Here is a 15,701-nt window from a genome sequence, read left to right as displayed (position 1 = left end):
ATCGACCTGGGCCTACTGTAGGCTTTGGGAAAAAAAGAAAAGTTTTTAACAGCAAATTGCAATGTAGGATTCTGTCTATCTAGCAACGCAGTCTTTGGACTGCTCCCGGGAAGCTAATTCCAGCCATAAAAGTGCAGCTCCTATCAATTTGAATGGGGAAAGGTGGAAATCTCCAAAAGGGTTGGTCAAGATGACGATCAAAGAAAATATTCAAAATCAGCAGTTAAATCTGACAACAATGGTATCATAAATTGTGCTTCTTTACCTCAAATTACGCAAAAAAAAAAAAAAAAAAACCCTGGCTTATAGCTAATGTGCTTTCCCGAAATGATTGACAGCCGATGTCTGTATCTAAAAGGCGATTGGCTCCGTTACCTGTAAGGTGGGACTTCCTTTCTACATCTGTTAACCGTTGGGCGTTCCCCTTTTTCCCATTCATTTCATAGAAGTGGCCGGTCTCTACTAAATACTAATTTATTAATTTACAATCTTCCATTATGATCTATAAGTAGTAGAAGAAGAAAAAAATCAACACAGGGGATTGGATACGTACTTTTATAAACAGCATTTTTATCATCAATACAATATTTTTTAACATATGTAAGAACAACATAAAAAATGTTGTGGATCCCCATTTATTTATTTACATTAAATAAAATGACAGGTTTACAAAAATATCAAAAAGCTTCTTTAAATAGTTTTAGATTTAGAATTATGGCAGTTTGCAATGCTGCATAAAGTAAGACCATTGACCATCACATTTGATCTGTTCAAAGTGATCTTTACTAAAGGCTGATAATTGAATTAATGTAAGCTTTTGTGTTTTACACAGACTGACAGGTAGAAGGCATAAGGCTTTTAGAGCCGAGAATGATACCCTGTTGTTGTTGTTTTCTTTTAACTGTCATATTGAAAACAGTAGGGGGCAGCAGAATAGCTTTATAAGGTGCGTTCCTGTCCCAGACAGCAGCACTGTTTTCAATTAGGGTAGAGGGAGAAATCCGAATGTTCTTAGCCTGATGCTGAATTCTATTTATTTACAAAGAATACAAGCATACTAATTCCATTACGAATCTAAGGATTTACCACTTTCAGAATGTTTCTTTGATTGTATTTTGTATTCCACTTTTCCCATAGGGACCCCAACATTTAAACTCATGCAAATGAAACAATATGAAATGAGGTTGACATTCCCTTTTTTAAGTGTTTGATACAGAACAGTCTGACACATATTTCACAGTAGAGGCATAAATACATATGGTATGATCACCAGTAATTAAATGCTCAGAACAAAAAGTCACTCTATTCGAGTTCTTGCGCATTATCCTTGCTTATTTTTAAGAACAATTCCGGATTTCACATGAATAATGTTGTTTAACATTATTTAAGACAGGGCACAAAAATGTACACACAAAACAGAGATATACATACAAGTAAGATACAAATATCTAAATTAATATACGTAATGTCATGAACCAGTCTAGATACTAAAGCTAGTATTGGTGTTTAGTTATTATATTTTTGTATCTGTTGTCTCTACAGCACCTCGGTGTGTCTGCGTTTAAAGATAAGTTGGCATGACTCTGAGTGGGCATGACACAGAAGTAGGTGGCAGTGTAATAAAAATAACTTTATACCTGGTGAAATTATCATGAACCATTGAAATGAGAACTACAATCAACTCACTCTTCAAGATACAGTTAAACAGTTTTACATTTTTAAACAGTCTTCTAGTACCTCAAGTTCCTTGACTGGTTGAGATTTTGGGCTAATCTAAAAATAAATACTTGTTTTATTTCAAGATTGGCAGTGAACTACAAACTCATCACCTACAAACTCATGGGCATATTCGTTTTAATTGCCAAAATAAAAAAAATTGCACACATTTACTGTACTTTAGCCACAAGATTGGGACAATGATGTGTTAATTTAGGAGGGTACTGGCAATTCCTTGGCAAGCAGAAAACACCCTTTGATAATAATAATCTAAAAATCATTATAGAAGTTTTTAAGTCTTTCACACTTATTCTGTAGAAATGACATTTTAAAAATGTCAATTGTTGTTATACATAATTACAAGATTATCCTTCTCACTGTTCAAGCATAAAAATGTTCAATGTTCCATATGCCAGCCTGCCCCTTACAGCAGTCTGAAATTCATCAAATATGTCTTAATTATTGTGTAAAATTCCACAAACCACCAAATATAAAGTTTAATATAATATAAAGCTGATGGAAGGTACCTCTCAGTAATTGGATTTTTTTATTGAGCCCATAAAAATCCTCTGTAACTCAAAATTTGACATGTGAACCGTAGCATGATGCAGGACTGGTAATATACATTTATTTCAGTCTGAAATAAGAAAAATTTGTAATTTTATCAATTAAACCTGTTGGTGTATCCATATGTCCCTATTATATCATCTTCATGTTAAACTTTCGAGCTCCTCCTTGTCCACCACTGGTGGCAGGGCCATCAACCTTTCTGAAGGAATACTCTACTGAGAAATTGTTCTTGTGCTGACCTCGTCCTCGACTCCACACAAACAAAATAATGAAACAGAAAAGAACCACACCCAAAAAAGTGATGCAACCCATTGTTGTGGACACCAGGATGGTTTTGAGGTCCAGCGTGAACTTTAGGAAGACACGGGTGTCGTTTAAGTTTGTGTCGTTGAGATCCCCCACATAGTATGTGCGATTTGCCGACAAAGCACCATCTAGTGGCAATCCACTCACTGTTAGTGTGGCAAAGTAGGTATCATTGCCACCAGCATTGCTTGCTATGCATATGTAGGTACCGCTGTCTGTCACCTGGGCATAACGGATCTCAAGTGTACCTTCAGGTAGTACAATGACACGGCCGGTGCTCTTGGAGGTGATACGGCGGCGCTGAGGTGAAATCCAAAAGATTACAGGAGTCGGGTCTCCTTCTGCTCTACATACAAATGACACTACTTGGCCTTCACGTGCTGTCAGCTGTTGTAATTTGCGGTTGCGGATTTTCGGCCGCTGACAGGTGAAATGGTCAAAAAGTGCAGAGTCTGAAAAGGTACTGAGAGCTTTTCCTCGCACTTCCACAGGTGTGGTGCAAATGGGCGACTTTCCATCAAAGTTGAGGGTCTTGCGTCGTTGCAGGATCCACAGTAGGCGGCAGTCGCAAGACAAAGGATTTCCATCTACTCGCAATGTCTCCAGTGTGTGGAAAGAGCCCTCTTCAAGAGTTACTAATCCGTTGTTTGACAAGTTGAGCAATCGTATCTGCTGCAGACCTCCAAAACCATAGGGCTGCACTGAAATCAGGTTTGTACCAACTAGGTGCAATTCCTTTAAACGGACAAGGTCCCTTAAAGCCCAGGACTCAAGAACAGAGATGGGGTTGTACGACAGGTTGAGGCTGGCCAAGTGAACAAGGTTACGAAGAGCACTCGTAGGCACACTGGAAATGTTGGTGTTGGTAATCGAGAGCCAGGAAAGGTTGAGACCCTGGAAGCTGTGTGGAGAGATGTACTCAAGGAAGGGCCAATGATCAATCTCCAGACCTCGCAGTCCACCCAGTTTACGAAAGTTCTGTTCTTCTAACAAAGCAATACTGAGGTAGCGAAATCGAAGAGTCACCAAGCCGCGAAGGTAGGAAAGAGACTGTCCAGATATAGAAGTCAGATTGCACCTTTCAATGGTCAGTTCTTGAAGGCCCACCAAACCCAGGAACGCCTTGTTTGAAATGTACACCAGGTCATTATCACCGACCTCCAAATTGCGGAGGTTATGCAAGTCCTGGAAGGTGAAGTCTAATAGGATGACCAGTTTATTCCCACTCAAGTCCAGAGTGGTGAGGTTAGTGAGATGAGAAAAGGCACCCATGGGCACGAGTTTAAGATGGTTGGCTCGTAGACGCAAAACTCTGAGATTAAGCAAACTGGAAAAGGCATTCGGTTCCAGCACACTGATGAGGTTCTCACTCAGGTCTAGCTCTTCTAGTCTTGAAAGTGTTGCTAGGTCATTGTGTTCCACCCAGTGCAAACTGTTGCCGCTAAGGTCCAGTGTCCGTGTATCAGTCGGGATTCCCCCAGGAATAGAATTCAGGCGCTTGTTCTGGCACAACACAGTTCTCTGCTGAGTGATACAGTCACAGCGCTGTGGGCAGTTTTGGCTATGTGTTATGGAGGCAATGATTAGGAGCAGAAGCAGCCCCGGTAATCTCAGGTGTGGAAAACCTGCCATGCCCCTTCACTACCTTAAAGGGGCTGAATCACTGCACCTTACACCTATTGACAAAAACACAAAAAACAGTATTTAATAATCAAAGTATTTTTCTTCCAGGGCATGTTGAGTGACTCCAGCCAGGTCTCCTAAGCAACCAAATTGGCCCGGTTGCTAGTTAGGGTAGAGTCACATGGGGTAACCTCCTCGTGGTCGATATAATGTGGTTCTCGCTCTCTGTGGGGTGTGTGATAAGTTGTGCATGGATGGCGCAGAGAATAGTGTGAAGCTTCCACGCATGCTATGTCTCCGCAGTAACGTGCTCAACAAGCCACGTGATAAAATGCACGGATTGACAGTCTCAGATGTGGAGGCAACTGAGATTCATCCTCCGCCACCCAGATTGAGGCGAGTCACTATGCGACCACAAGGACTTTAGCAATTGGGCATTCCAAATTGGGGAGAGAAAAAAAATACTTTTGCTACACTAATCTATAACACCAGATTTATAAAATTGTGAAACAAATATTTATGCTGACTAGACAAAGCTAACATCATGTTACATCCTTCAAACTTGGTAAAGACCTTCAGACTGTTCAGGGCTGAATTTCCCAAATGCATCATAAGTCTAATTAGCGTGTAGAAACCATTGGTGCCAATGGTCTCTACGACCAACTTCAGCTTGCATTGCTTCTGAGAAATGCTGGTCGGTGTCAAAAATCACTGGCAAAACATGTTAGAAAAATGAAGTTGTCATTCGCAAATATTAACTGTGACTAGCTATTCCTAATGACGATTTAGGAACAGTAGACTAAAAAAGGGTAATTGGCTAAACGTTAAGGGCATACAACACATTGTCAGACCAGTAAGATTTAACAATTTTGCAAGTTAGTCAAGTTAGTATTTTTGAGAAAGCGCTAAACTGTGAAACTGTAAAATCAATACAAATCCTCAAATACCATGAAAGTGTAAGCTATCACTGAAAGACTAACATGTGTTCATTGACGTTTAGATGCGATATAAAACATTAACTTGTTGCACACATTTTTACTGAAAAACTCCTGCTGGTCCAGATATGGGAGGAAAAAGGAGAAAAGGCTTTAGTCATGAACAATTAATATATGAACAATATGAAATCTCAGATGACTTAATCCTGTTTAAGCTCATGAGGTCCTTTTGATCTTCCCTCTAATATTCTAACAAGTAAAGAAATGAATCTACCTAGGTTTTAAGCTAGGCATGGCATCTAAATGACTTCAGATAAGATCTGCTTTGCGGGATTTGTCGTTTCAATAAAAAGAAGACAATAATATTTTACATAAAAAGACATTTAAATGTTTATTTAGTCCTAACAAGTATGCAATGGAAGATATCCTGCTGAGTGCTCGTTTCATACAAGTATTTTGACCAATGCAGGTGCAAAAGTTTAACATGCCACTACTCACCATAATAATAAAAGGCAAGGACTCACCTTTTGTTCAAAAGACGAGTTCTTAAAGACCAGGTGTTTATTTAACAGCGATGTTAAATGTCAGAGATAACTCGGAACAACATATAAACCCTTCCCTACGTTCTCTGGTAACCAAAACACATGATCAGCCCCTCAGTTAAACCCATATCAGGTGACACTAAGAAGCTGTCCAATCAGCACAGATCACTGCTTCAAACAACCGGTGGAGTATACAGGATCGCTACAGGGCAATCAATAGTGACGTGACTATGGAGAGTAGAAGCATGCATCAAATGATATACAATACAATGCAAGGCTCAAGAATAAGGAAGGTCAGTTTGAGAGTGTTTTTTGCCAGTTGATGGAACTCTTACTTGTCCTATGGGACCAGTGCTGCATTATCATTTTATCTTACATTTGTTATTGTGTACATGTGTTTTTCTGCTGTTCTTCTAAAATTAGCACATTAGCTAACCTTATGAAATGCATATCAAGTACATATTCACACAGTGCTGTGTGATAAAGTGTTTAACTCAAATTTGTAAGATATTTTCTTCAACTAAATTTTTGTATAAGTATCATTTGGGTACTTGTAGAACTCTTATTTGTGTTGCATTTTCCAGTGTAAATAAATTGCTCAAACTTCTTGTACTACAAAATGGTGTAGAATAGTGCAAAAGTATGGGAATTGGGACGTACAGCTCTACTCAGATCTATACCTGAATATGACTGAGGTGTTAAAGCTGGCGTCATAGGTCATTATGACAGGGAATAATGAATACAAATATAATTGACAGTGATTACTACCCTGCCACTTTTATTACCACCCCCAACATCTCTTGCCCTCATGCGCCATTGTCAACAGAGCATATTTCGTCAGCTTATTAAATGTAATTATCTTATTCAGGAAAGTGCTCTCATGTGAATTTATACTCACAGAGTGCACACAGCACTTATTTAGGAACACCTGTACACCTACATATGCATGCAATTATCTAATCAGCCAATCATGTGGCAGCAGTGCAATGTATAAAATCATGCAGATATGGGTCAGGAGCTTCAGTTAATGTTCACATCAACCATCAGAATGGGGACAAATGGGATCTCAGTGATTTCGACAGTGGCATGATTGTTGGTGCCAGAAGGGCTGGTTTGAACAGAAATGTTCAAACCAGTCTCTAGAGTTTACTCAGAATTTGGGCTTTTCCACTGCACTCGACTCAACTCGACTCTGCCCGCTATTTTGGGGTTTTCCACTGTGGATAGTACCTTGTACTTTTTTTAGTACCACCTCGGTCGAGGTTCCAAGCGAGCCGAGCAGATACTAAATGTGACGTCAAAATCCTGCAGATCACTGATTGGTCAGGGAGAACCGTCACTACCAGCGTCACTGGATTTCCGACAGGCGACATCAACCCGCAACAGTAATAGCAGTATAATTTGATCAAGCGACTTTCGAACTGTGAAAAAAGAAATGGCTGTGCACCAAACCACGCCTTGGTCAATAAACGAGGTGCAGATGTTCCACTCTTTAGCGATGAATGACACGAAAAAGTCTCTCAGGATGTGTACCAGCTGTTGTCCAAACCACGCCTTGGTCAATAAACGAGGTGCAGATGTTCCACTCTTTAGCAATGAATGACACGAAAAAGTCTCTCAGGATGTGTACCAGCTGTTGGCCACACATGGCTACCACCAGACTTACCAACAGTGTAGGGAAAAGTCCTTGATGGTTCTGTAGTTACTTTACAGAACCATCAAGGAAAAGTGGAAGTGGTTCAACCAAATGGAAGCTATCTGGAATGGATGGTATGTTTTGTTATGTTAACTCTATACTCTGCTTGAAAGCTTCACTTTATTTAGTTGACCAGCTACTGGAAGCTTGCTTCTAAAACAACCAGACCAATTTAACTGTTACACTTGTGTAAAATCACCATGCAACAACTGCTTTATGCAGCAAAATGAGCTAGTAGGTAACAGCAAGCAATCGTGTAATTGTTTTGGTCAGTTTGTGTCGTGTTTAAGATGATGTCACGGCAGTACTGGTGGTGCAACTATGACGATCAGCCTATAATCCCACCCACGTTGAGATGGCACTAAACTGCAATGGAAATGCAAGCTCAGAAAAGTAGTGAGTAGAGTTGAGGCGAGTCGAACCATAACGTGCAGTGGAAAAGTGCCAAATTGTGCCAAAAACATCCAATGAGTGGCAGTTCTGCGGACAGAAATGTCTTGTTGATGAGAGAGGTCAACGGAGAATGGCCAGACTGGTTTGAGCTGACAGAAAGGCAACGGTAACTCAGATAACCTCTCTATAGATATGTAGTGAGCAGAATATCATCTCAGAATGAACAGCATGTGGAAGCTTGAGGCGAATGGGGTGCAACAGTAGAAGACCACGTTGGGCACTTTATTAGGACCAGAGTGTTCCTAATAAAGTGCTCAGTGAGTGTATATCTATGCTAATATATGATAATTCCAACAGACTGTAGCAATACAAGTATTTATAGGCCTACCCTGCTGAAACGCTTAGATACACATTCATTTCTATCTGGCTGGTTTATACAGATTTTGTGCTGGTCTAGTAGGTGGACCAGCATAGCCATGCTGATAAACTGCAAAAAACAAACAAAACAAAAATCAACCAGTATTGTCTTTCTAGTAGGGATGTGCATGAGTGATCGATTAATCGAGTACTCGTTCAGTGTTAAATATTAGACTAGTAAAAACACTATTCGAATATTGCAATTTGATTTTCCTTTGTACCTTTGCTTGATGTGTGCAACAATGAAACTGCTTCTCTCACCTAAATCTTGCTGTTATTTGATCAAAAAAGAAAATTCTGCCATTATTTTAAGTGACTGTATCACTTCAGAAGAATTGGAAAGTGAATAAATATTTCTCTCTTTTTTTTTTCCATAAGATAAACAGGTGCAAAATTTGAAAGCTGACTTTACATTCTAAATTTCCACTAATTGATTATTAATTTTTTTATGTGTTAAGAGTACTCAATTTCAAAATTACTCGAAATGCCCATCCCTTCTTTCCAGTAAAGTCCTGCTGGTTAAGGCAGTTAAGTCTGCCTTCTTAACCCTATAATGCCGTGTATCAAATATAATACAAAATGTTTGACAGCTCGTGTTTCACTCTCTGTTCAAGCTGACCAGCCAAACAACCTATGATATGTAACTTCACATGTTTATGGCACCATCTAGTGGTTATTTGTGGAAAAATTGGTTTCAATGTTTATATCGATCTATTTAAAGTGGTGGCAGACTTGCATGAAAAGGAACTTATGTTGGGATAAAAGGCAGCTCATTTTAATAAAGTAAAAGTGACAGTAATTATTATATTATTACTGATTTCTTAAAATGAGTATTTGTTGAATATAAGCAACTTTTTAAACATTAATATATTATTTGATTGCAAAACCCCCTTTGAAATCAATGTATCAATTATGATACTCAAATATGATACAACAGGCTTTTGAGGTATATCTCTCAGTCAGCATTACATTACATTCATGCCATCACTAAAAAAATACAAATAAATTAGAGCTTTGCAAATTCTGACATATATATTTGATATACATAAGATATATTTAAAGTGTGAACTAATATTTCTGTGTATTTTCATATATGCAGCCTGCTCTGTCATTATAAAAATTATTTTAGATTGCAAGCTATTATGATGTCATCTTACCATAAGTTTCTTATACCCAGTGAAAAATGTTTTACCATTACCCTTTTTGCACAACAAAATACTGGTGACTAGCAATGTGGGTCTTTTCAACAGGGTATAAAGTAAAAAATATCAAATAACTAGTATAAATTAGCTTACAATTTGAGCTAATCACATGAGAATGGGAGTCTGATGTCAGTGATGGAAAGTCTCCAAAGTTCAGTCAATAACTGCAATGAATAATGTATAAAAATATTGTGTTCTTATAAGGGCACGAGGCCAAGCCATTCTCTAGCCTTGCCCATCCCTGTCCAGAATCCGGATATACGGTTTAAAAAAAAAATAAAAAAATGATACAAGCTATGTTAAGACAAACTCTCTATGAAGATAAAAATTGCATGACATGTGGTAAAAGTTACAAGAGCTACAGTATACTACATAGTAAGGCTGGCTTCAGTCCTAATTTAATTAAGCAATTCAAGGGTGTATTTTAATAATGAAAAACAAATTTTCTAAATATAAAAATGTATCAGTGCATTTGAAACATTACTAAGTTTCAAGCACATTTACGTTCCAATTTTAGCTTCTACTGCAATAGAATTCGAATGCAGCTGACCTCTGGCCCCGAAGCTGTCACGACTAAATGAAAGACACGTTTACCTCTTTGCTCTCTTGTTCACCTCTGCAAGGTATCAAATCCACCTGAGAATTACATAACAGCTCAATACGTGAAGGACGAATCAAGCAAATTATTGTTTTCCCCCACACAACAGCTGTTAAGAGGCTAGTTAAAAATAAAATATCTACATGGGAGAACATTAATGATATAAAAATAGGATCAAAAGGGAAAACAGCAGTTCTTAATTAAGCAGATGAAAAGAACAGAAAACCCATAGGCCTATAAAGTGGCACCAAAATGTATTTGGACACTTAAGCCATGCTTATAAATGTACAAATGTCATTCCAAAATATAAAAAGTGCCATTTATTCTACATAAACATAGCACAAGCATATGTTTCATATGTATCTTTGCCAGTTGGTTTGATATTTTATTATCTAATGCAAAGAAATGCATATACTGTATTTCTAATTGTGTCCCAAAAAAAATGGGACAAAAAGCTTTTATCGTGCTAAAACACAGCGGCATACTGTAGCTTGACAAGTTGCTTCTGTAAGCATGAACATCAGAGGAAAAGACTGTGTTGAAAAAGTTAAAGATGATACACACTGAGTGCATTTAAGGAAACCTTAATGAGAAAGAGAGAATATATTATTAAGTATAAGAAAATGGAAGGAGCGAACACTAGTGTAACTCCAGGGCAGGTGCGAGAACTCAAAGAAGTTGGTTTTGAGGGCCTCATAAGCTGGATAGAGGCGTGTGGAGGCGTCAGCTCTCTAATAAATCATGGCTGGATCTGCACCAGTTTAGTGCTGCTGACGGCACTCTTCAACTCAAATCGATTTCAAACCATTCTTCCCACACAACTCTTTACATATCTGTACGTAACCTCCTCATTCTGTCTCATGCTCTGCAAGCCCATCTATCATTGTTAGCTTGGGAAAACCCAGTAGTGCCCCACGGGAGGACAGTCTGACAGGACGAAGTTGACCAGGGATGAGGAGAGGGCGAATGACGGATGCTTAGGGTAAATGTCTCAAGGGGATGTCGTAGACGCAACGGTGCCCCTGGCCAAACAAAAGTAGACAAGGGCACTGGCGTGTTGCTAAAGGACAGTAAGTCTCAGGGATGTTCTTGTATTCAGTGGAGGTCTAGGAGTTCAAGGGGTGCAGAGGCTGTGCAGCGCTGACATTATGAATGCTGGCAGTACAACATAGTCGCTGTGACTGAAAGGCAAAAACAACGATTCTTTTGAATCTACAGGACGAAAAACATACAGCACGAACAGTGTAGTCCAAACCCCAAACGAATGACTCACACTTGCCAATTCTTTTGAATCTACATCGCAAAACTTACAACGAATGACTCTTATCAGCCTGTTCCTTTTAGTGAATCAAAAACGTACATAACCACAATTTCACCATGTCCATCTTGTGAGACATAAATCAAAGTAATTACTAGATGTTCATATTACATCGTGTAGTTAAATATACACATTGCTTTTGTTGTAACTATTGATATTTTATAGGATAGCTTTAATAAATAAAATAGCTTAATTAAAACATCTACATAAACATAACTTCTGAAAGAATCTGTTCAATTAAAATGATGATGATAATTGAAATGATCATCATTTGGTAATGGACTGCTGAGGGCAGTATGCCCTAAATACAGTAATAATTTAAAAATAAAGACATTTATGAAGCTTCACCTGATCTGGTTCACGATACAGGTATGCTAAACAGCTAAAAACTAATGAGAAATTACATGCTATTGTAGAAGCAGCACAGGGCACTCACACACAACTCTTGAGGGGATAGAATATCAATTGTGTTCTAGGGAAGAACAACAGTGGCTAACCGCAGGCAGGAAACATGACTTGTCTAACATGCATATTTAATACAGGTGAGAAGAAAGGCTTTCTATGCTACTTACAATTGCTATTGCTCGGTTTGCTGATGCAATTAATTATTTAGATTATTGTGGGTCAATGGACATGACCTACTGACACAGAAACACTGACTGTCACTGGTGGATCATCTCCAACAAGAATAGTGATTTAGAGACATACAGACTCAAGCACTCACTCTTTCATTGGCTATCACTCACAGTCCAGGGGAATAAACTGATTGATGCTCTACGTGATCACTGATTGGCTTTGTGCTCAATACTGGTTTCATCTTTGCTCAGAAAAGTCAGGTTAGATCACACACTACTTGGCTATGATGTTGGAGCTAGATAAATACTGTAGGTCAAAGGCCGGGGTAACTGTCGCAAAACAAGAAAGCAGAATGTAAACAGATAATGTAAACAGGCATGTGGTGAGTTGTTCGTGGAAGCCTCCACATGCACTACGTCTCAGCGGCAACAGGCTCAACAAGCCACGTGATAAGATGCGTGGATTTATGGTCTCAGACGTGGAGACAACTGAGATTCATCCTCCACCACCTGGATTGAGGTGAGTCACTACGCCACCACGTGGACTGGGCATGCCAAATTTGGCACAAAAATTAAAAAAATAACAACATACAAAAAAAGTTGGTCAAACAGTTGGAGGGAAATCAATGACTGAGCATTCCCATTCATCTCAATGGAAGTTTAGATGCAAGTCTATTTCACACATTAAAGAGCCCTTGCTGGCTAAGCATCAACTATAAAATAACAGATTATTTGTGATTTATATGTTGCTTGCGAAACATTTTATTTCGTTAGAATACACATCTACTTTTGAATGGCCGCCAAACGAGAAAGATGCTTTTAGCCGCAGGAAAAAATCCTGTTCTGGCAAACTAGCCACTTAGCACAAACTTGACAATCATTAATTTTAACATGCAAATGAGCTTGAGGTTCGCCATAAATCTTTGCCAGAAGTTTGCATCTCCTCATGCATGTGATAGCTCCTCATGCATGTAAAAATAAAGTTTGCAGCAAATTTAGCATGAACTCTTGATTTTTGTAATCTACCAGCAAAACTTGACCCCCTGTAATAAACTTAAAAGAACAAGCAAGCTTTCAGTATATCACATTTACGTGCAGATTTATAATCGGCAACAGCAGGTTTTTGCGTAGATGAGCTAGAGTCTTCGTCTGTATCCATGACACCATGACACAATGTCAGTCTAAATCTAATATTCAAAGCAAGGACGTCAACTGAGAGGAAATGCTGGTAAATCACATTGCATATTACTTCTGTCTTTCGGAGCATGAGCACTACAGTGAGGCCACTTGTGGTCCAATTCACATGACGAATCAAATTATCTAGTTCAGTTGGTCAAACTTCACAAAAATCGGACAAGCACAATTTCAGTAAGACTCAAGTGTTTACATTGCATTTTAAAAAGACAAAGTACTGTTTTAAAGGCCAACTGAAACCGAATGTTGAAAATGCATGTAAACGTACTGATTGGAGTGTGCCCAAAGAAGTCCAATGAAGCAGTTTAAAATACAATGATGGCAAATGTCACTCTCCATTATGACATGACTTATCGGATTAAGGTATCCTGACATGCCCTCAAGAGCAATCCAGGACACCAAATCCAGCATTATGTCCACATAACTCTAAAGCAGTGTCTGAAAACTTTTTTAACTTAAAAAGGTTAAGTAAAAAATTTACTTGAGCCCCATTATGTGTCATTGAATTAAAAAGAAATAAACAATCTGTCAAATTATTGCAATGATATTAAGTGATTTTTTAACCTACATTTAAAAAGTTAGACATTTGAATCTGACTTTTGATCAGAAATTTCATAAAATAACAATGTGTGCCTTTCACGGCTTTGAGAAGCATTTACAGAATGGAACTGGATCCTGTGTCACATTATAAAAATATAAAGTTTTAAATATTTGTTAATTTCTGCTTGTTCATACTGTACACTTTAAATTTAGAGTCCCAAAGACCTGACAAAATACAAACACTGCTCTAGAGTAAATACATTTCGTTTGGCGCCTATAGTGCCTTAAAATACCAAAATGCAAATTTCACAACATCTTCCACACAACACAACCTTCCCCTTCTTCAGGAATTCTTAGATGAGTTGTTCCCCTGGTAGTTATGCAGCAGCTAATGAGTTCCACTGGGTAACCAAGGTCCAGCAGCACTGCAGTCAGCATGCATATGGACAGGGCTCTTGTAAAGTAGGTCAGCCATGTATGGCACCCCTGGCATTTGGGCACAGCCAGCAGTAGGAGTAAATGAACATCCGCTCTGTAAACCCCTCCAAACTGAGACATGGCAATGAAAGGAGTGCTGTCATGGGACGTCATAGAGATTATACAATTAAAAGTTATAAAAAGACTGCAGTCTCATCACCATGAGTTAGCTGGCATTTCATGCACTTGACTGCTAATAACAATTAACTTGCAGGGAAAAATTTAAATTGGAAAGGTTCTATAGAGCGTAGCAGAAATTAGGGTATTATTTTATGTTTAGGCACATACCTTAAAGGAATATTCCTGGTTTGATACAATTTAAGATAAATCAACAGCATTTGTAATGTTGATTACCACAAAAATAAATTGTTAAACTTTTCTTAAAAAAATACAAAAAGGGAAAAATGTTGGATACAGTGAGGCAATTACAATGGCAGTGAATGGAGCCAATTCGTAGACGTTCAAATTAGTGCTGTCAAAATTAATGCATTAATGCGTGTGATTAATTAAGAAAGTTTAACCTGTTTGGTGTCAGTGATAACGTGATGGGGAAAGGAGCTCTTGATGCTATTTGTTGTACAAAACAAGTCCAGATGGAACTTGCAGTATTTTTCAGTTTACGTAAGGTGCATTTTAATTACCACAGAAGCACATCAAGACTTTTTTTATCCCCTTTTATTTTCAATTTGGAATGCCCAATTCCCCCAACTTAGTTGGTCCTCGTGGTGGAGCAGTTACTCACATCAATCAGGGTGGGGGAGGACATGTCTCAGTTGCCGCCGCTTCTGAGACAATCAGTCTGCGCGTTTTGTCACGTGGCTCATGTGCATGACATCGTGGAGACTCCCAGCATGTGGAGGCTCATGCTACACTCCGCAATCCACACACAACTTATCACATGCCCCATTGAGAGCGAGAACCACTAATTGCGACCACAAGGAGGTTACCCTATGTGACTCTACCCTCCCTAGCAACTGGGCCAATTTGGTTGCTTAGGAGACCTGGCTGGAGTCACTCAGCACACCCTGGATTAAAAATTGCGATTCCAGGTGTGGTAGTCAGCATCAATAGTCTCTGAGCTCCCCAGGCCCCCCTGAAGCACTTCAAGTCTTAACTATCACCAAAACGCAGATTGAGATGTTTTTGTCTGCAAGCGCTTTTCATGTGGAGTTCAAAGTGTGCTTGATGCCGACACCCTGATGCGAATCATGAATGCAGCTTCATGGTTGCTCTAGCAAAGCAGATAGCCACATTCTGCTGACTGATTATTATTACACAGGATGAGAGTTTAAGAGAGTTTATGCCCATTGCAATGAATATGCAACCTATGTGGGGACTAGTTCTTTCTATTAGTCAAACTCTCACTTAGACTTTGAGAAATGTTTAATGTTACTTGAATTGGTGATATTTTAGTCCATTTCTATCTTTATACTTGCACTTGTTCAAATACTCACTGTTTCAAAGTATAGCCACAAAACCATCAATATACCCGTTAACATGATTTTAGTTAAATAAAATTGCCTACTAACCTTTTCAGTGCAAGTTACATCCAATTTTACAACTTCATTGCAATGATGACATACAACCCTAAAGCGACCA

The 15,701-nt window shown here is 38.7% G+C and overlaps 1 protein-coding gene across 3 annotated transcripts in view; it reads right to left on the bottom strand.

The window, feature by feature from the left end:
* Positions 1-691: 691 nt before the first annotated feature.
* Positions 692-15,701, bottom strand: part of lingo3a (leucine rich repeat and Ig domain containing 3a) — a 38,461-nt gene continuing 23,451 nt past the window's right edge. Inside the window, exons 1-2 of one of the 3 annotated variants that reach the window (XM_052124248.1) lie at positions 13,958-13,987; positions 692-4,268 (exon numbers count right to left, since the gene is read on the bottom strand). In XM_052124248.1, the coding sequence (XP_051980208.1) occupies positions 2,416-4,224 (1,809 nt within the window). In that variant the 5' untranslated portion in view covers positions 4,225-4,268; positions 13,958-13,987 and the 3' untranslated portion in view covers positions 692-2,415. Of the gene's footprint in view, positions 4,269-5,674; positions 5,785-13,957; positions 13,988-15,701 lie in introns of those variants that run through there. The other 2 variants (XM_052124247.1, XM_052124246.1) reach the window with 2 other exon arrangements.

Source organism: Xyrauchen texanus, chromosome 50, assembly GCF_025860055.1.
Source record: "Xyrauchen texanus isolate HMW12.3.18 chromosome 50, RBS_HiC_50CHRs, whole genome shotgun sequence".
Taxonomy (NCBI): Eukaryota; Metazoa; Chordata; class Actinopteri; order Cypriniformes; family Catostomidae; genus Xyrauchen; species Xyrauchen texanus.
This window is presented reverse-complemented; position numbering and strand designations above follow the sequence as displayed.